At 35.5% G+C, this 22,562-nt stretch overlaps 2 protein-coding genes across 5 annotated transcripts in view; one reads left to right on the top strand and one right to left on the bottom strand.

Annotated features, from left to right (window-relative positions):
• The window catches only part of CENPP (centromere protein P), a 138,043-nt gene that overhangs the window by 12,736 nt on the left and 102,745 nt on the right, over positions 1–22,562 (top strand). For all 4 annotated transcript variants that reach the window (XM_050712887.1, XM_050712885.1, XM_050712888.1 and 1 more), the window contains exon 6: positions 2,387–2,483. In XM_050712887.1, the coding sequence (XP_050568844.1) occupies positions 2,387–2,483 (97 nt within the window). The remainder of the gene's footprint in view (positions 1–2,386; positions 2,484–22,562) is intronic.
• Positions 7,805–17,390, bottom strand: OGN (osteoglycin). Its single transcript, XM_035558443.1, has 6 exons — positions 17,223–17,390; positions 12,872–12,956; positions 9,947–10,105; positions 9,196–9,398; positions 8,556–8,651; positions 7,805–7,975 (listed from the first exon to the last, which is right to left on the bottom strand). Exons 1-6 carry the CDS (start codon positions 17,388–17,390, stop codon positions 7,805–7,807), a joined length of 882 nt encoding a protein of 293 aa, XP_035414336.1.

The following is a 22,562-nucleotide window of genomic DNA, read 5'->3' as shown; positions in this document are numbered from 1 at the left end:
TGCGAAGGGCTTCAGGTTTCTGCTCTCAGCTATTCCGAAAATCAAAAAAGAATAACCTATCTCAAACAAGAAAGGTATTAGAAGACGATCTTACACATAAACTATCTATTACCTGCATTTAGTTCTCTGTAACTTTCTGAAATACTCCCAGTGTCTGTCAGGTATTTCTAAGTTGTTCCCAAGCAAGATTTGTAAAATCCTATACTGGCAACTGAAATAAACCTTTATTTTCAAAGCAGCGCTTGACAAGTATGATTTGACAATGACTAATATTCTGTTTTATCTACCGTGGCTTCACATGAATGATGATGTGAAGCTTTTCATCCTTATGATTAAAGAATCTTCTTGCTTCGGGTGTTCAGAAACTCAGCTTTTGTTAGCTTTTGGGGAATATTGCATTCTTGCCATGATTCTTTAGTCAAAACTGCACATTCTTTGAGTGTTCCCTCCTCCTTCCCACCACCCTGACCACGCAGGATGGATGGTTGGTGATTCAGCAATTTCTGTCTTCCTATATTCCTTCCTTTCCCTTCTTTTTCCTTTATATTACTAGAAATTTGAAGAGTAATGGTTTTTATCACAAGACAAACACCTCCACCTCATCTGCTCTCCAAACCAGCTCCCCACCTATTTTCACTAGTTTGTCGTTAGTACAAAGTACAATTATTCCTTGTAAAGTGGTTGCATTATTATATTTTCTCTTTGGATTAAAGCATGTGTACAGCTTTTCAGCTCTAATGGTCGCCTTCGCTTTGTTAACAATAAAAAGGGTAAAAAGGTCTGTTCAGGTTCCTGATTACCACAAACTCTCTACTTGTGTGATGGCACCTACCGTAAGTGTTCAGATCTTAATCCAGTTGGTTCTGATTCTGGTTGTTCTGAGGCAAGTTTTTGCACATTACTGATTTCTTTTTGACTGTCTTTCTGGGCTGTTTCAGAGGGAATGTGTAACGGTGTCCTACCAAAACCATTTTGCTTATATGCATCTTAGTTGCCATACAGACTAACACAGTTTTGCTGGAGGATGTAGCAGTAAAGGTATAACAAAAAGAAATAACTTCAGTGCTAGTCATTGAAGTGGAAAAGCTGCTTCTGTTTGGTAGCTATGGTCAGCAGAAATGGAAAAAACTCATACTAAGCATGGAATCATTGTACATGAACATTTGCACTTGATGCTGTTGAAATTACTCTGAAAATGGCAAAGCCAAAGCAATAGGGTCTTTTCTTTAATTCTTGTATGCTTTGTCTCCTGTATTGAAAATTCCTCAGACATGCTAGAAAGTAAAATGACTACTGCTGCTATCTCTCTTTCCAGAGGCTTTATAGGTGAAAAACTAATTATTTGCAGTAGCATGTTGCTGTCGAAATATTACTTTGCCAAAACAGCATTTGGTGGTCTTATAATATAGACTGTAAGCACTGCTGAATCCATTCTGGCTATTTGAACATCTAGCAAAGATGTCTTTGCACTGCTCTTTGTAGAACATCAGGTTTCAAGAGAATTTAGTGCAAGCATGGGATCATTTGAATGAATAAAGCCATGTTGTATCCACATATATCCATGCTCATTAGATGAACTGTTAAATCACGCGAGAGTCCAAAACTGCAGAAATACCGAGGGGAGTTCTGCCAGAATCAGCTTGCTCCATCCAAATTAATTAGTCTCTGCTTAGAAAGTGCCTGGCACCAATATCTCTGTAGTCCATTTCTCAGTCATGGATTTATCTGCATCTATTTTCTCCATCCTGCCCTACTGCACTGATTATTGAAAATATCACTATTTTCCTTAATGGGAGATGACTCAAGATTTAACTGTATATCAACAGTTATTTCTAAATCAAATTCGCCATGCATCATCTAATGAGCAGACTTTCTTGCTTTCTATATTTCAAGGTTAATTTTGAAAAGCTGAATATCATGCAGGCAGAGGCCAATAATAAATGGCATGCAAAGATTTGGTTGATTAGAACAAATATCACAGGACCATTCAGTACCTAATAATGTAATTTGGTTAATCTTACCAGTTTTTCAGGTTACTGTTTTTCTACACGATACCTTGGAATTTATTCAGAAAGAAGAGTATTAGATGAACAAGCATAAAGTTACACTAAGATTTTATAGGAGGACTACTTTACTGAGTTATCACATATTACATACATGACTAATTTTGTAGGTGCTTACGTTTTGAGGATTTTAAGGCACATAGTTCTTTTTTTTGTAAATACATATTTTTCCCGTCATTATTTTTTTTTTGGTGAATTCTGGCTTCAAAAATCAAACAATACTAGTCGCAAATTCTTAAAGTTAAAATTGCAAATTTTAGGCTATAGAATTGATACTTCTGACTAGCACTGTTTGGGATAAATAATATATTTTTCTTTTGCAGCACTGAAGAACACGGAAATCTGCTGCTGTTTTTCAGAAGCCTTTCATCTTATGCTGAGTGGTATGAACATCGTAGATGCACATTCTTACATTTCAAGGTACTGTCTATTGAACTTTTCTATATAAATACTCCATTTGGTTCTTAAGTGGCTTATCAGGACAGAGCAATGAAGAAGAAATTAGCTCTTCAGCAGAGTCTGGGAATCTTACTTTTGTGTGTTGAGCAGAGAATATTAGATGATGTTTGTGTTGTATTCAAGGGGCAGTGCACTTGCTTGGTATTTTTGTTGTTTTTTTTACCATGCTAATGCTGTGGTCCTCATATGTAGAAGAAAATAAGAATATCAGTGTCTTCTGGAGGAGTAAGACAGTTGTTTATTGCCATTACATTTCATTTTGGGTGTAAAAAAAAAAAAAGGGGGGGGGGTAAGAAACTAGAAGAAAATAACATTTGTGGTCTTTGGCATTTAAGCGTTAGTTCTGAAAGACTGGATCTGTCTCTTTTGAAAGTGTGACAACATGTGTTTGGGTGACAGCACTTCCAGTTCTGCAATATTTCACTTGAAGAGCAAATAAACTGCTCCTCCCTTTTAAGTGGAAAATACTATTTCAATTTAGTTTTAAATTAATGTTATTTGGCTTGTTAGCTTTGTACTGATTTTAAGGTAACTCTTTTTCAAAGTAAAAATACAGCAGTCTTGCAAACACAGAACATCTTTGGTGATTAGTGGTTAATGTTACATGTCGATGTTTAGCTACTTAATTGTTTTTATTTATTCTTTTAGCTCAGTTTTATTTAGCTCAAGCATTTACTGTCCTTAAACTCAGCACCCTCATTGCTTTTCAGCTGTATTATGAAGTGTGAACTGCTTTGATTCCTATATTTTGAATCTTCTATGTTCTTCAGGGTTCTGTGCTAGATTAGTATTTTTCATTCTCTTTAATTTGTTTGGTCAGTTCTGATGGTGTTTAAAAAAAAAAAATCCTATCCTCAGCTGAGTGTAAACTGATGTTGTCTAATCCTGCTGGTTGTTGTATGAAGACTAATTGTTCAATAGTGAAATAGAGACTGACAAGGTAGAGAGAGCACAGAGGGCTTTATGGTGTGCTTTTTGTTTTGTTTTCTTGTTGTTTTTTTTCCCCAATTCTTTTCCCTAATTCTTAGATCAGCCTTGTGACAGTAGCCACTGTGGTTTCTGGGACAATGTAAATATTCCTCATTTTAAAATTCAGTACAAAAATTAAAAAAAAAATAGGAGATAGGTCTGGAGATGTATTTTAAATTGTCATGTGTGTCTTAAGGAAACAGTTCTGAAAATGGTTTGGTCAGGCTCTGAATGTAAAGGATAGTGGTGTTTCATATAAAATGTCTTCAGTGAAATGTCTTCAGTCTTCAATCTATGTCTTCAGTGAATGTATCTCCATACATATATTGTATGCTACTAGTTTACATCAATGTTACAAATACTGAAGTTCCTAAAGTTACTTTTTTAATTGACCAAGATAGTGATGAGAGGCAGACAAACTTGGGAGGATATGATTGAATATGGTCCTATGAAGATATTCTTAGGCTGCCTTATTTATGTCAGCATTAGTAATAATTTCATTTAGAAGTAGAAGGCTTTCTGAGATGAGAAAATTAACAAAGGCGTGGTGGATCAAATCTGACAGTTCAAAAAGTGTTCAAAGCTGGATGCTAAGGGTAATATAAGCATTTGTAACAATATCCTGTGTTTAATTCTGTGAAAGTGGCTAAGAGTGGCTTTTAACATCTGCATAAAATAAATGAATAGTCTTATCCTGTAAATATTCACACTTTAATAACAATATTAAACTTTGGATTTTTTTTTCTTACTACCAGCTTGATAGACTTCAAGTATACATCCAGCTAACTGGAAACAGTATTGGAGAGAAGACAGACTTCGGGTGTTTTTTTGGCTTTTATATTTTTATTCTTTAGTTATTGAAAAGAAAATTACCCCGGCTATTAGGTAGAAATAGGTGGTGCTTCTAATAGTTTTGTCATAGCATAAAAGCAGGAAAGGTGGATTTTTCACCCCCTTCTATTAGCTCTGGTACTTGAGAAGGAAGCAATAAAGTAGAAGTGAATGGATAATTCAGTAGTAATGGAGATTTGAGATGAATGACTATTGCAATTTGCAAATGAAGTTGATCATCAAAAATGGCAGTTTTGTAGTGCATTTTTGCAGTTAAAGAGAATAATTGTGGGACAAATAACTTGGATTAAGCAAAAAAGCTGCTTGTCATATATATTTGACAATAAGTAGGCTATTCTGTAGAACAGGGGCAGCTTTAAGCAGGTTTGCATAGAGCAATGTTCAGTTGTAAACAAATTGTGCTCTACATCATATATTCCCTGCCTTTGAGCCTAAGCAGTTGTGAAGTTTTACTGAAACAGGTTAGTCTGCCATATGCATGCTTCACACAGACACACAAAAAAGAGTTCAGTATACCTTTACTACCTTCTGCTGCTACTCCTATCTTTGAGTACAGAAAAAAATCTACAAGGTAGTGCTTTAAATAAATTTTGAAGAGGTGATTGAAGTGTCCCAGAAGTCCTAGCTTAGTGTGTTTTATTTTCCCCCCCTCTCTGTGGTAGTCATATAATATAACTTGTATGGCAGGTCTTGCTGCATTGCCACAGTAAGTGTTTAGAAAATGGATTTACAGCTATAAATAATTTTCTGATCGAGGCACACCCATAGTCTGCTATGAGACTGCATAACTCAAAAATGTAGGCTTTGTTGGTAGAGCAGATTATTCAAGTTGATAAACAAGAAAAAAATTCAAGTTTTATTGGAAATACAGACTAGAACTAAGTAATGGGGAAAAAACAGTGTACATTCAGCTTGATATTAATACAGGTCACAAAAACAGAAGGCAAAAAATCTTGCGTAGTATAGCCCTTCTCACTTAATATTTTGATGTTTTAACTTGCTGTGAATGGGGAAAAGTAAATTAAAATATATCAGATAATTTATTGTCTGTGTGGGGCTTTCAGAAGATACCAGTTGCCTACTTGTGGTTTACTCACGAAATATTAAGAGCATTAAATTAGAATTATTGTTGATGTCTAGTACCTTTTCAAAAATATATACAACAACTTAATGTAAAATTAATGGTGTGGTAGTAGTAAGATCTTAGAGTGTTTGTGTGTGCATGTATTACATAAATGTGCATACACCTGTTTATACATGTGTATGCACATGCTTGTTTTCACAGGGAAATAATAGGAATAATTTTGATATTTATTGACTCTGTTAATATTAGAAAGAGCTTTATTTAGTAATAATGATTTGTAATGAGAATAAGATCAGAGGCACTACTTAGGCTTTTAACTTGTGTTTACTTCATCTCATCAAATAGGGATGAGAGAATTGCTGGCTTTTATTTTTTTCCTGGTATAAATTTGGATTGAAATTGGAATGTATTTTGATATGCTTAGGGGCTGTTTATTTTTTTGCTAAACACCTGGAAATATCAAAATTTTATGACTTAGATGGGAAAAATGAAAATCAAATGTTATTTTCACTGTAGGACTTTTTGTTCTCAGAAGCACTAAGAAAATGGAATTTCTTGTTAAAATAATTTAAACTGGAAAAATGGGGACTGCTATGCCTTTTTTGAGTAATGGGTTCAGGGCAAAAATATATTTGTCTTGCTTTTCATATTTGCATACTCTTTCCAGAACAATGAACCCACAGTTGATGCTTGACATAGTCACTTAACCTTAAAAAGTGACTTACAGTCTCTTAGATCTCAACACTCTCAGTGGCAGAGCATCAGTATGTTCAAAATTAAGTTTGAATTTATTAATAATTCCCCAGAGCACAAGCGCTAACAAATCAAGGCTTAGCTAAATAAGATAGACATAATTAATACAAAATACCTTATAAAATCAGTATTCTAGGTGGTATTAATACATCATGCATTTGGTGCTTAACTATTTCTACAAATTAGATATCTACGCTAGCTTCAAAGTTAGTATGAAGTTGATCCGGTAATAGTACTAGCACTTGTTTGGCATTTGTTTATTTGAAGAGTTTAAGCCTGTGGTAGGTATTTGAGGGGAGAAACCAAGTTCGAAGAAATGTATATTTGTGTAATTAGAAACACTGTGTTCTGAAAGAAATTATGTCTAGTTTTAGGTGAACGGATTATTGAGGTCTGCACACATTGTTTTCTCTTTTGAATAAATTGTTTTAAAGTACTTGAGTGAAATTATGCTAGTTTCATTTGCTCAGGGTTAGCACTATTTTTAGATCAGTGATAGAATCAGCTTTTCTTTTTAAAGATTTAATGTGATTTTTGTGTAATGAGTGAACGTGCTTCTGTACAAAGGTATTTCTGTTTCTTTGTACTGACTTCTAGTTGAAATCTTGCTCATTTACAGGTAAAAGCATTAATTCAGCTTTGCTGTTAATTATATTGTCACATTTCCTGTCAAGAAAAAGTGGTGGAACAAGGCTCAGTTTATATCATGTCTTAATAACAAAGGTGCTCTGTCATACCATGCTGTATGCTGACCATTGTATTTAAATGGGAAGTTAAAGTTGACTCATATGAGCACAGCTGAACAAAGTGTGTGTGTGTGTATATATATATATATATTATATTTCCATCAAAAATGTGTACAAATATTTATATGTAGCATATACAATTGAATGCGTATATATGTATACATTCAATTGTAATATATATCTATAACTGTATTTAGATTATTTTTGAAAGAAAAATATTAGAAGAACATTTGACGCATTTGAAATGTTCCACTTGCTTTGTTGCTAGGTACACTAAGCCTAGATAAGAATTTTTCTCATTTTCCACTAATCAAGTTTTCAAGGAAGCTTTAATAAAGTTAAACGTTGTGAAGTTCTGAGTCTAAACATAACTTTCTTTCATATGCAACTTCATTCCATGCGCTTCTGAAGGTCAGCTGAAAAAGTTTCATTTCAGATCAAAGCAAGTATGGTAGGAATTAAAATGTATTTTTCCTGTGTAGCTTGTTCGAAGAATGTTTGTGTTTATCTGAAAGTAAAATGTGGTGACTGTCCTGGAAATTGATAAAGAATGTGAAAAAACAGCTAAATGATTTTCCGTACATGTAAAGAATAAGTAGTGAATTAAAAGTTGAAACCACATGCATGTGTACACACGTTTTTATGCTTTCGTCAACAAAAGAATCTGAAAGCATGGGTGGCATTGTAACTCCTAAATTAAATGGCTGTTTTGAAATAGTTATTTTAGAGGAGAACTCCATTTCAACGTAGGAAAAAGTTCAGGGTATGTAGGGAAAACTGCATTAGCAAAAGAGAGGATATAAACATGTAAACAGCAATAAGAATGATCTCTTGTTACCGTGCTTGGATTTTGGCATGTATAATTATGGAAGTAGTGACTAGTAGTATGTCCCTACAGGCAATGTTCTCAAGCAGGAAAAAGCATTAACGTGCTTTGCCAGGAGGATCGGATTGCCTTCCATCCGTATCTCATCCATACGCGTGCGGATGTAACGTGTGTTGTTCGACTTGCAGAATGTGTCATCAGTGATTGTAGTAATATTGTTGTACTGCAAAACAAAACAAATTTTCATTTTTAAATAAATACGCATGCACACACGCATACACAGACATAAGTCAGAGAATTGCCAAGCTGTAATATTATTCTTATTCCCTCCAATTTTATTGTCACTGAGATTGATTGTGTTAAAAATAGGTAGGCATCAAGTCTCTTCAAACCAATCAATTAACTGATAAACAATTTGAGGTTTGGAATGTATGGTTGACAAAAGATTATTGCCTTTTTTTTTTTTTTTTACACCATTTCCTATACTTGGTGTACAAAAGCTAATAAGAAATTTTTGCACGGTAGTTAGCTAAGAGTTTCTGACAGTAAGGGTACTTAAATTTTACTTTATTCTAGAGAATTATTTCAAGTCTTAACTACTTTTTCCTCCTGTGTATTAATGAGGATGTGCACGTTGAACACTGGTTGTGGCCAAACAGATGAGAGCTAAATTGTTTTATTTGGAGGAGCACTAGACAACTGTAGCACGACTGCAGTTTAAACTGTTTTAGAAGGAAGTAGAGATTGGTTTGTGCAGCTAAGTCTTTTTATAATATAAGGTTAAGGAAATACTTCAGAAATACCTGAAGGTGAAGAATACGCAGACTCTCTGGTAAGTTCAGGGGAACAGACTCCAGTGCATTATGTCCCAAGTAGAGGTAGGCCAAATTTGTCAGCTTCTAGTGGAAAGAAAGAGAGAATCATTGCTGATATTGCTTACTATTGTGTCTGTTATAAGCCATCTATGTTTTTCTGAGCGCAGAGAAAGCCTATAACGTGATCTAACAGGAAATATTTTGCTGTGAATGTTGAATCCTATTGTACCAAGAAAGTCACAGGCCTTCTATGTACTGGAAATTTCAGTGCTGGCATACTGGTTATAAAAACTTGACACCACTATAAATATATATCCTTGTTTAATACATTTATGTCATCCACAGACTTGTATTTGAGCCATTAGTTTTGAATTCACTATTTCTTTGTGTGTGAGAGAGAAAGGAAGTAGGTAGGATTATATCTTAAAGACAAGAATTTTTAGATGAACTACTACATGAGTGCGCCAGTGTGCATAGGAGTATTATTCCAGAGTGCCTTAAAAACAAAAAACCTGAAAAGCTTCTTTGTCCTAGTCTGTTTCTTTGATCACAAAAACACAGGAAAATTCCAGTGATGGTATACTCCTTTTATTTACCTTGGTTGCCTAGATTGTGATCTTCTACTTACTTTGAAAGCATTTGCTTTGATTCCTCTGCTCTTGATTCTGTTTTGGTTTGCATTAAATGTTGTTAGTTTGGGAGGTAGAACAGGAAGTTTTACAAGCCGATTTTCAGCAAGAGAAAGTTCTTCCAATAACAGAAGCTTTGAAAAGGCTCCATCTTCAATTTCTTCTATCCGATTTCCACTAAAATCAATTCTTCTCAAAGTAGCTATACACAAAAGAAATAGAAACTTAAGTATCAAATTTGTAGTTGCGTAACATACTAAACATGCATGGTTTTATGTTAGATGTTACAATGACAATGGCTGCACTATCCTATTAGTATTTACATTTGTAGATCACAAAATGTGAATAAAATCCATGCTGGGGTTTCCTCATTATTAAGACTATATATATACACATATGTGATCCTTCCTGTTTGCATAGAGAAAACATGATTTTAGATCATGGTAGAATTTGCAGTGTCTTAGAGTGAAGTAGGTGGGAGAGATTTCTGGAGCACTGGAAGGAAATATACATGGTCATTTAAGACTGGCCAGGAGACAGTTAAATTTGACTTTTAGCACCCTGTTGCTTGATTAAAATGGATATGTGGGCCAAAGCAGGTTATCCATATTGTCTTCGCAGTTGCTCTTCTAGCACAAGCACTGAATTAAGTAATACACATTGCATAACCTAGCAAAATATAAAGTATATCTTATTTTGGTATAATATTAAAGGACGTCAACAAATGCATTATCGTTACAAATTACTTACTAATGTCAGCAAAATCTGAGACTGCTATCCTTTTTATTTTATTAAATCGTGCATATAGATACGCTGTTTCCTTTGGCAGTGGGGGTACAGCTTCGATGTCTATTTCCTCGCAGTACACTGATCCACTTAAACACACACAGAGCAGACAAGTAGGTAAATCTGAAAACAAATTATTTTGAGTAGACAGTTAAAAGTTATTCAACTAATATTCAAAACAATTTTTTTTCTGGTATCTTTTAAGATTTCACCTCTAAATTTTTAGTTTTTCTACTAGCAGCAAGTTCCACAAAGATTTAATACCCTGATTTTTTTTGTCTGTTTTTGTATTCTTTCATGCATAATTTCCTTGTGTTATATTCTCTGTTCTTAACTGAGCTTGTCTTGGAATGCTATTAATCCATATTATTTCATTTTTAAGTGTAGAGCATTGTGAATTTGATGACTGCAACTCTTTGGCCATGTTAAATGTAATCTTTAGAACCATTTAGAACCATAGACCTGAACCGGCTGGAGAGATGGGCAGGAAGAAACCAAATGAGGTTTAATAAGAGCAAGTGTAGAGTCCTGCACCTGGGAAGGAACAACTGGACGTATCAGTACAGGCTGGGGGATGACCTTGCTGGAGAGGAGCTCTGAGAAGAAGGACCTGGGGGTCCTGGTGGACGGCAGGTTGGCCATGAGCCAGCAGTGTGCCCTGGTGACCAAGAAGGCCAATGGGATCCTGGCATGCATTAAAAGGAGCATGGCCAGCAGGTCAAGGGAGGTGATCCTCCCCTTCTACTCTGCCCTGGTCAGGCCTCACCTGGAGTACTGTGTCCAGTTCTGGGCTCCCCGGTACAAAAAAGACGGGGATCTCCTGGGAAGAGTCCAGCGGAGGGCCACAAAGATGATATGGGGCCTGGAGCATCTTCCCTATGAGGAAAGGCTGCGAGACCTGGGTCTGTTCAGCCTGGAGAAAAGAAGACTGAGAGGGGATCTCATCAATGTGTATAAATATCTGAGGTGTGGGAGACAGAGGGATTTGGCCAACCTCTTTTCAGAGGTTTGTGGGGACAAGACAAGGGGTAATGGCCACAAGATAGAGGACAGGAAGTTCCACACCAACATGCGAAAGAACTTCACGGTGAGGGTGGTGGAGCACTGGAACAGGCTGCCCAGGGAGGTCATGGAGTCTCCTTCTCTGGAGATATTCAAGGCCCGTCTGGACGCCTACCTGGACAGCCTGCTCTAGGGAACCTGCTTTGGCAGGGGCGTTGGATCCGATGATCTTTCAAGGTCCCTTCCAACCCCTTCAATTCTGTGATTCTGTGATTGCTTTCAAAAGAGAAAGCTATGCAGGAGAAATATCTGAAAGTGGCCACATTTGATATTATAATTGCACTGGAGCATTTCTGGCAGGGTTATGTATACTCTGTGTTACTCCTAGCTACTATTTTGCCTAATCTTCTTTATAAAAACTCTAGTGGTGGTGATTATATAATTGCTTTAGGCAATCTGTTACTGAGTTTTTTTATAGCTGTAATTTTAAGTAATGAGAGACACTCTGTATCTCCTTTAACACAGTTAAGTCTATTATGGCTTGTCCTATCTGTCATAAATGTTAATAAACTATTATTCATTTCTTATTTGTGCTAATTCTTTATGGCAGGAATATTCACATATATATAACAAATACGGCTTTGAATCCAGTTTTGTCACCATTGTTACCTACATACTGTGAGATTTTGGTTGGCTTCCAATTTGGTCTGTAGTAAAGAGCAGTTTCATACTGCTAGGTAGTCTGTTAAAACTGCATAGCACAAAAGGATCTTCCCCAATCTGAAGAGTTATTGAAATAGTCAGTACTGGGCCAAACCAGTATGTGTACTAGAGCACTTTTTTTTTTTTTTCCTTCTTCTCACAAAGGAACTGCAGAAAATGGGATTGACATTTGGAGCTTTAACTTTGTGAATGTTACCACCCATTATACTTTGAGTTCCACCCAGTTTGCTTTTTTTTGATTTGGTTTCTTGTCTTCTATTGAGGGGGGAGATTGTGGAAAAAAATGGTATCGCTATCTAAAATACAACAGTTTCTATGCTTGTCTGAATAGAAACTCAGGGGTTTTCCCAGATTTGTTCCTCTTTTGATGCAGGCTTGTTGACAGATGCTATTTGGCAATAGCTAATCCCTATGATTAAAACATCAGCGCAGATTGACACTCCAATGGTCTTGCTGAATCGTTTGTGGTATCACAGATAGACCCAAAATGTTTCTCCCTTTTCTGTGCTCTGTCAGAAAACAGCTTTTTCTTTTTACATGTAAAAATCATCATGGCTCGTTAGGAGGCTTCTGGACAATACACCTCAGAGCCAGTAGGAAGAATGTTCCTGATGTATTTTAACTGTTTTTGTCCTAGGAATCATATTATGCCCAAATTCATTTACATCTCAATTCATTTTTGGATGTTTTACATGTTAGCAGAAACAAAAAGTCAAGAATGTATAAAACGTTGACTTCCATGGTCATCAGATGTGCATTGTGAGAACAGAAATTTCTTCAAGTTAAGCTATTTAACTTAAACATATTTCATTGTGAGTTGGGGAAACTGTGGACTATATTGAGGTATATATTTTCCTTTTCTTGATTGTATTGCCTAGCTTATTTAATGTGGGTACATCTCTACAGTAAATACAAACGGGTAAGTCTAGAGAGATTCTTATAAGCTGTGTTGTGTATTCAGTGTTTACCTGAAGATACTTTGATTTATTAACCTGTTCTGTCAGAGGCAAAAGTTTAGAAGGCTTTCCATAGGAGATATGAAAGATGTTCGTAGATCAAAACATTATTTCTATATTCCTTGTCATCCTCTGTATATTCAATTTTTATATTAAAAGAGTCTTTTGTAGAGTTTGCATGTTACAGTATCCGTATCCATTAACTTACTTGTATCCTTTGTTGGTCTTACACTGCGTTCGCTGTCATCCCCTTGCAGTCTTAGGGCAGTGTCAAGGGAAACGTTTGTTGCATCCTTTGTGTGAGAGCAAATGATATTTTAAAAAACAATAAGCACAGTATTACAAGGGTCTTAAATAGCACATCTTTTCAAATGAGCTTCCTACATCTTCTTGTGACATTTAATTTTTAAATTATTCTTACACACTGGATGACTAAGATGATATATTATCCCTTTTGTATGTGAGCTCTGTGGTTTGAAAGGCAAAAAGGGAAGATGTTGCTGCTACTGTTCTTTGGATAAGACCACTAACCATAAGGGGGCACGGGAGGGGAGAAAATATCAACCCTGTGATGGGGAAGGAATATGTAAGCTATGAGTGTCTACAAAAACCTGCACTTTTGAAGACAGGATATTTTGCAGAAGGCATAATACAAAATTTGAAAGGATTCTTATAACTATAATTTAAATTATTTGTGTTCCAAAAAAAAAAAAAGGAATCCCAACGTTTCCTTGCATTTAAAATTATCTAAAATACCCCATAGAGATATTTATTAAACTTTTCAGTTGCACAGAAACTTGGTTTTATAAACATGTTCGTTTCAGGTATTGGCTGAAATTTTGCAGTACATATTTGTTAAATGCCCTTAAATCTCTATTAAACCAGAGCTGCTAACAGACAGAGTCTTTAGTGATGCAGGAAATTATAGGTTTTCATTGAATATGATAGGACCTTTAATTACATGCTATTTCCCCTTACAGCAAGTCATATTATGGCTTGCATGTATTAAAGTTTGGAGGGCCCATTAGGTTGTCCATAGCAGTTGTGTTTAGCTAGCATCACTTGTTGTCTTTTTGATGGGTCATACTTGTAGGACAGAGTACGACAATGTGCTTCTTGGTCTACTTGGCTACCAACAACACATGGGGAGAAGTACATCAACAGGTGTGTAGAACATTTTTCTTTAATGTGCTTAATGATCGGGATCTTGGCCTGAGTACAGTAACTGAAGAGAGCTTCTGTGGCTGCTCACAAGAGAACCATTTTTTTTTAATTTCCTCATTCAGGCATGTAGCACACTCTTTGTCTACTACAGCAATGTGGAAGTAACACTGTCGGTTTACTTTTGGTACCAACTTTGCTTTATTTATTAGTGGGAATTTTTGTATTTAGCAATATAAAACCATTGAGCTTGAGAAACAAGTATCTTGGCCAGCCTCTGTCATTTTGACCCTTTTTTAGCCTGTGAATCATCCATCACTTGGCTCGCCCCTGCGTCTCTCTATCCAGGCTATGGCCCTTTTTTTTTTTTACAAGTGTTTTTTTTTTTTTGTAACGTTTGGGATAGGTTGGTTTGTTATAGCAGAACATTTCTCCACGAGTTAGAATGCTAATGACAGTTCAGCAGCTTCTGTGTAGGGTAAAAGATCTGCAGTATTTGGTGTAGAGAAGTTGGAGTGTAAGCTGAAAAGTTAGAAGACTCAAACAGCAAGTCTTTAAAAATGTTTCTGCAAAAATGTTTAGTTTGCACAGTTCTGTCAATTAGGCATGTGAAAACATGATTCTGACTGAAGTATTGATGCCGGTAGAGACTTTGGTATAGATGCAGAACAATTGCACTTTTATTGTAGTGTGCTTGGCTCACAAGGGATGCTTTTAATATGCTTTAATATGCTTATGTGAAAAATGTTTGCTGACATAGCATATGTACCAGCTGTAGGTTTCTAATACAATATCCTACTTGAGGTGTGATCTGAGAACAAATATGCATGCAAGTTCTTTACAGGATACAGCGCACAACTAATTTCTGAAAGCATGAAATGTCAACAAAAGAATAAAACTGATTATTTACACAATACTGTTAAATACACAAACAATATATTCCCAGCCTGCCAAGTAGAAATAACCAGTATATTGGCAATATTTCCTGGTCAGCTATAGAAATTTCTAGCCATGGAATACTGGTGCAAAAGATTGGTTGGATAATAGCTGCAGAAATTTAATTACTTACATATATAGGATATACGTTGAAGAAATATCGACCTGCTTACATACTTAAATTCCACCTGCCTCTTGCACTTGACGCTGCAAACATGAGTTCCTCATACAAAACCAGGTTACAATTTGATATCTAAACACTTTAAATATCTTTAAAACTTTGGCAAAGTAAATGAATGATTCATCCTGATACCACACAAGGGTGTTCTATAAAGCTGAATGTTTATACTCAATGGAATAATTTAGTCCAGACACATGATGGTGTCTAATTGGATAGTTCATCCTGTTGTGGAAATCAAGATTTCATGATTTTAGATTTCTAGTATTTTAAATCTCTGGACAGGAGAGGCTGTTGTTTCAAACAATTAATGTTATAATGAGTATGGCTTGGATTACCTTTTGCTGAATACTACGCTGAAGTTCACTTCATTTTTTTGATTACAAACACAAACGTAGATGGTACTTCTGTTTTTAGGAAAAATTCCAGTTCCCCCTTTTTTTTTTTATTGATTGAGAACAGAGTAAGGAGTTAACTGTGTCATGCTTTTCTGACTGGGCATGTTTGAAGAAACTGTTGGCACATATTTCAGTTACAGTTAATGCTTGAAATATTCTGGAAGCTAGAATTTCTATTGTAAGTGAATAGAAGACTTGCTTGCATATCCAGTGATTTTAAATTGGGAACCTTGGAACTTGTATAGATGTATTTGTTGCACATAAGGAACTAATTTATTATTTTGCAATGAAAACACGTCATTGGAGGACCGACCTGATGGAAATAATGACCCATTGCATTCCTGGAATTATCCTAAGCAGAACTGTTGGCCTTCAGTAGACCTCTAGTGTATACTGCTGCCAGCACAGACGATGATTGGTTTGTGGCATATCTGCTGGCACTATTTCCTTATAGGTATACAGTATATTCCTTATTCTTCTTTTTTGCTGAAATGGTAGCGTATTCCTATTAAAATGATTTTAGAAGTAAATGTCATTTTATGCTGTGCCTAGCCTGTTAAAATTGATGTGGAGCTTTTTAAAATTTGCTTATTGAGTAGATAGTCACCTATCTGTTGACTCATTTTAAGTGATCTCTTTATCAGAGGTTTATGAAACATGTTACTGCGTCACTGTGGCAGATGTCAGATTCAGAAATGAATTAGGCATTTTTACTGTAAATATTGAGCTGCCATTTTTAGTCTAATACTAGAAAGCCATAATTTAAGTAGAATTTGAAAAATAGTAAAAATATATGCAGAAGTGATTTTTCTCTAGATGTACTGGAATTTATTACTTATAACAATTATCTTCTGTTCTCCCCTTTTATTTGTTTACCAGACTACTACTGTAGCAAGTACAGTTAATATTGATAAAAACTACCTTGAAGTTATTAATATCCAGATCTGGTAGTTACCACTTTGTTTAGAAATGTCATTTTCCTTGGCAGCTAATTTTAGGACAATCATTGTTAGCTTTTTTCCTACCTGTCTGATAACATGTCGTATCTCTTTCTGTGCATCTCTTAGGTCCTGTCAGATCTGCTTGGAACAGAAGGATGAGGGTTTTTACTGTGCCTTTCAGCTGAGGCTGTTGCACTTTAACTCATCTCTATTTTTGTGTCTTACGTTTAAGTGTTTAAATTAACAAGCATGTATGTGGAGCACATAGCAAAACAGTTCAGAATTGACCGTTTGGGGGTGCTGGTGAGTGCCATAACACATTTTTATTGCAGCGTTTAAGAGTCTGAAAGTGTTAACACTGTATGTGACTACAACAGGACTGGACATTCTATAGTAGCCTAGGACTACTAAACTGTCGAGTGGCAAAAAAGACCAGGGGAAAAAAAAAAAGGAAAAAAAATCCAACCAAGTAATAGTTTGAATCAAATGAAAACTGTGATTTATGATGACAGGTTGCATACAATAAAAAGCACTGTTTCAAGTGTTATTTTTTATTTAAAAAAAAAAACACAACTAAATAAAGTCAACCTACTTGCTTTTAATTTAAACTTATTTTGTTAATACAACATTACTCAAACTGTTTAGCTAGTATGCTAGTACATGCTCTTCATGAAACTTGAAAGTAGTAGGTACATAACTACAGCAGAGTTTAAAACGATGCTATATTCTTACTTGCAAAAGCAAGTCTTTTGTGGGTTTCTCAAATCGTAGCAAGGGTAGTATTTTTGTGGTTTTAATTGGAGTGACTTTCCCTTATATCTGAAACTGTTGTATGTTTTGCCATTATTATAAGACTTCTTCATAAAACTTGCATACATGCATGTTACACCTTATTCATTCATATAATGCTTAGCAATTAAAATATTAAACTGATAAGATAAATACCTTTTTTATATCCTTGGACTGCATTTCATAGTCTTGTTGGATCAGGCTTCCCACGGTAACATCTGTATCATACTCATAAAACTTGAATGGTTCTTGCTGTATAGGTGGTGCTGACTTCACCAAAGGTACAAACACAAACAGAAAAAAAGTAGGCTGCAAAGTCTTCATTTTCTCACAGAACAGTGGATCTGGCTTGCACAGAGCTGATGAAGATCTGCTAGTGTGTTGACTATGGAGAATACTTTCTTTGTGACTGGAAATGAAAATGCAATCCGTCAAAACAATATTTAAAGCCTAGAGAACTAGTTGGCAGGGGTTTCTAACGCATAAGGAACATGGAACAACTTTTAACTCTTGGTATTCTTTAATTAGACTCCAGCATTATAAAAACTGTTCTTAACGTGAAGAGAAACTAGGAAATAACAAACAGCCTTTTCCAACTAGTAAGGGAAAATATTATCTTAATTACATTTGCTTGTTTCCTAGAGTAGTGCTTTTGGCAATGTCAGGAGGATTTTGTAAAGCATTTTACAAAACACTTGGCATGTATTTACCTGAATCAATTAAACCAAGAGAGGTTTTTCCCTGCTGTCAAGATATCGATATTTGTTATAAAACATTTAGGTTTGAAAATCATTCTCTCATTGCCTTTGCCTTTACATTTGAAAGTAAATTGCACAACATAACTTTACACACACACACACACACACACACACCAGAATATTTTACAGGTTGTACACAACTGGGGTTGGGTTGGAGGCTACAAACATAATTTAAAAGCATTTTAAATACATTTGCAGTACTTCTTAAAAATAAATCTTTGCACGGCATATTTTCCTGCTTGTTGTAATCAAGTGCTTTTTTTAAGCCTTAGGTTAGTATACTTTAGGTTAATATTCTTTTAGGAAAAAACTTCCACCTACCGTTTTAGTAGATTCCAAGTTCTTCTGTGACTGTGTCCTAAAACCAGATATGTATATGTTAACCCACAGTAGATTGATAAAAGAGTAAAGTTATGAAATACATATGCTGCAATGAATACTTCTTCGAAGATTGACAGTCTTAAAAGTGCTTTCCATGGGGTAAAAAATGCTTTGCCAGCATTCTGTCCCTAGGGTAAGAGGTAATATCCTGGAGCAGGGGGTTGTACTTTGAATAACATTTGTAAATGTTAAATCTGTCTAGTTCATCCCACTTGCTAAAGTGTTGGTTTTCTGCTATGTGGTGATTTACTCTTTATAATTGTTAAGGCTTTTTCTCTGAATCAAATATTAATTGTGCAAAATAGAGGTCTATAACAAGGCATGTGTTAACCATTTTGTTTAATGGTTTAGCTAAGAGACAAAGCAGCTGCTTTCTGACTGAGACAGAGGTAGAGCCAAAACATATGTATAATGTATTAGTCACATTTTTATGACTGATAAAATGTTTCAGTACAACTTGTATATGTTTAGAGAAGTTTCACCTAGGTAAGAAGTCAAAACTTTTCTGTGTGAAGGGTTCTGGAAACAAAAAATACTTTTTAGAGTTTGATGGGGGCAGGGTGGGGGATGTGTTGAGATTTTCAGACGAGTAATCCATGTCTAAATTTTTAATTGAAAGACTTATTACACAATTTATTTATAAATTGGGTTTCACAATAAATATTTGAGTGAAGTTCTGCTTCAGTTCTATAGATAGCTTAGTAAATACCATCCAGGTGTAGAATTTTCATATGAAATAGAAGCAGTGGTACTCTAGATTTCTAATGCATTTCTTCCTCCCCCATCCTTTTCCTTATTATGTATTTTTGGCAGTCTGCGTAAATGGGAGCCAGATGACCAACTTGTATGTTTACAAAGTAGCTTTTCTAAGTCTTTAAAAAGTATGTAGCAATAAAACCTATCAGGAATATATTCAGATTAATATTTTCATGACTTCATTTAAATATATGTGTGTATATATATATATAAGATAGCACTATCAGCTAGATAATGTTGGAGATAAACAGTAGACCTATTTGGATAGATTTTCTTGGAAGTTCTGTCTTGTTTAAAACCAGATGTCGTTAGTAAATATGGAAATTGGAGAGTGGCAACAGCCATTTGCTGTCTAAACTTTTTCCAGTTTATAATCACTTGCAATTTTCTGAACTCATTAGGCTTTTATAAAGATTTAAAAAAAGAAAAAAGTTTTTTGTTTAGTTCATATGCAGTTTAAACAATGTTGTAGTTAGGACTTACAGCTTGCTCTAGAGTAATGATTTTGTTGTAAGTATATAACTAAAAATATAAAGGGAGCAATGTCAGTAATAATGGAAAGTGGACTCTGAATCATTCTGATGGCTGTTCAGGTGGAACAATAAGAAAACCAAAAGTTTTGAAGTTTTGTGGCTAGGATAATAATGTGTTTTCCACTGCATTAAGTAGGAACTTACAATTTAAAGGACTGCTACCTAGCAGAAAAGGTAGATTTGCTGGGGAAAAGGCAGAAAAGTTGCAGCATATCAATTCCACCTTACTATCTCCCATGGTCTCATGCATGTTTCAGGAGTAATAATAGCACCTCTTCTTTGCAGCTGATCTCTTTCCAATCAGCTGTTTCCCCTCCCCACCCCACTGAATATCCAGCATCTGGCTCTGGAAAATCCTTTTTTTTTTTTTTTTTTTTTCAGTGCTTGAATGTAATCAAAGGATAAATATTCTAAGGTGAAAATACTGAGTATTGAAACTGACAACATGACATAACATTAGAAGTGCATTTATTTTATAAATACTGAAGCCCTAGAAGTTTTCACAGCGATGTATATGGAATAGCCTATTTTTTTCTGCACATACTATTAAAAATAAGGGATGCTTACTAGATAACCAAAGCATTGAAAATGTGTTAATGCAAGAAAGCTCTTACTTGCTTGGATCTACAAGAGAAGAGGATGTATAATATTTGAAGACCTTTGTAATAGCTTCTGCAGAAGATGTTTTCAAAAGTGTTAATCAGTATCACAAGATTTCACAGGTACACTTACCACAAAAATGTTGTGTAGTGTGCATACTCACTGTTGTTATCCCAGCACTCATGAACATTCAAATACATCTGAAGATTGGTATGTCAGGTAATTAGTTCATCTTGATGTCGTCAAGGCTTTCCTTAGGATATACTTTTACTATCACTTTAAACTGGTAGTGGCAAATAAAGTAGTAGTCCTGTCCCGTAATTCATCTGCTTGTCATCCCATGTGCCAGGAAAAATAAGGTATCAACAACTAATTTCAGATAAAACCAAGTTGTTTTTTTTGTTGCTGTTATCTGAATTTATGTAACAAATGCTCAGCATAAGGAAGTGGATGGCACAAGTGGCTGCTAATAAGGAAGGATGGTACTGCTGCTTTCAGCATCAGGGCTGCTTTGTTTTTGCTCAAAATGACTTGAAATGCTCATAGAACTCAAATCATCTGAAATGAAAAATGTGGTCTGTGTGCATTAGCAATAGGGAAGCTACCAGGAAGTACTCACCCTGGCAAGCAGAGAATGCTTTTTAGACGTATTTAGCACTTAGAAATTCTGCATATAGGTATCTATTTGGATTCTAGTTATAAGGATCTATACACTTAGAAGGTAATTTCTTTTCTGAAAAGCTAAATGAGCTCTGTTACCGAATTGAGTTCCAGTTTTCCAAGAGGACCTTGAGAGATTATTTAAGGTATTGTTTCTCGTTTGTCAGTTGTGCCTTATTTACTTTTTTTAACCTGTGCTATCTCATTTTCACAAACTGATTTACCTACAAAATACCTTCACCTGAAATGTTATGCACATAAAATGACTGTTTTTCTAATTGTAAAATGGAAACCTGGATGAAATTCAAATGATAATAATGTCCCTACTGTTTTGTAACAACATGAAATGTAGCTGGAAGTGTAAATGAAATATCACACTTTTTTATTTATAGTGGAGGAGCTACAAGTCAGTCTAACAAGGAACACTCAATCTCTGGATTCTGCTTTTAGAAAAGCTTAATTTTCTGGGAGAAGGGTTGCATATAGAGTAAGTACAAAATTTGTTCCCTGGTGTTGCCCTGTATCAAAGAGAGAATGAAGATTTAAAAAAGCTTTTAGGACAGAAAAAGAGAGAAGTTGGATAAGTATGGATGGCAGGAGGAAAGCAAGGAGAAAGTTAAGGTAGCTTTCCCAAACTGCAGGAGACGTTGCTGATTATATCTTCTCTGGCATCTTGGAAGGAATCTAGTATTTAGGAGTGTTTAATCTCAAACAAAGGTAAAGTTAAAAAAATAAATAAATAAATAAAGCAGAAAATATCCCTGAGGAACAGAAGAAAGATTTTTGTTTTGCAGGCAGACAAGAGCGGGTTTTGCGTGTCATTTGAACTGGCTGATTTTCAGTTCAGTCTATTTATCTTGTACTTGGAGTGGCCTCATATCTTATGACCTGCTCAGAGCTTCAGGCTGACTACTTTTTCTGCTCTTGCTTTTCCCCATGGCAGATCAAAAAAGAAACCGAAGTTTCCCTTAAAAGCTAATCATTCAAGGGCATATGGCAAAAGCTGTCATGAACAGTTCTTATCCAGTGTATGTTGCCAGAGAAAATGACACCAAAGGGAGGGCAGTTCATTTTCGGTGGCTTTCAGCAAAACCCAGTTCTCATAGATGCTAGCATGTTAGGTACCTTATTTTGCCATGATGGTGTTTAGTGATTCTTTAATCCTCAGTAGTTTAGTACAAAAATGTTGGAAGAAAGCTCTTCTGTACTTCTTCCTGTTTAAAATGGAACCGAGGGCTGGTTGCTGATAATTCTCTGTGAGATACTTGTCTTGCTCCTGGTAAACTTCTGCAAGGCACTGGAGAACTGACCGAGCTGAAGAGCTGCATTCCAGAGGGGAAAGTCTCTGTCTTCTGTATGGCTGCTGGTTGAAAATGGCTTCGCCAGGGTGCCTGCAGCAGGGACCAGAACTGTCTGTGTAATGACTCTGGACTGTGTGATGGGAGGCGGAATACCAGGAAGAAGGAAAAATTAAAATGGAAAACAAAAAAAGGGCCATATTGCTGAGGTACATGGGTTAATAGAGAGGGCTATGAGGCAGCAGTAGGGAGAGTGCCATAGGGTTGCTGTCAAGATATTCCTCTGAAATAAACCAAAGCTGAGTTTACTTTTAAACACTCAGGTTTGTTCTATATTTAGGCAAAGATGATGTATTTTTACAGCTGCTTAAAGACCTTGGCTTTCATCATCTATCATAGTCTCTAAAGGACAATATTGGCAAGTTCTATAATTTACCATTTTTTATTGTTTTTAAGTGTTCTTGGAAGAACAAATTATGGATTATTGCTTAGATTCCTCATGACTAATGA

This window comes from Cygnus atratus, chromosome 10 (genome assembly GCF_013377495.2).
Source record: "Cygnus atratus isolate AKBS03 ecotype Queensland, Australia chromosome 10, CAtr_DNAZoo_HiC_assembly, whole genome shotgun sequence".
Classification (NCBI taxonomy): Eukaryota; Metazoa; Chordata; class Aves; order Anseriformes; family Anatidae; genus Cygnus; species Cygnus atratus.
The sequence above is the reverse complement of the archived record's forward strand: the minus strand, read 5'-3'. Positions and strand labels throughout refer to the sequence as shown.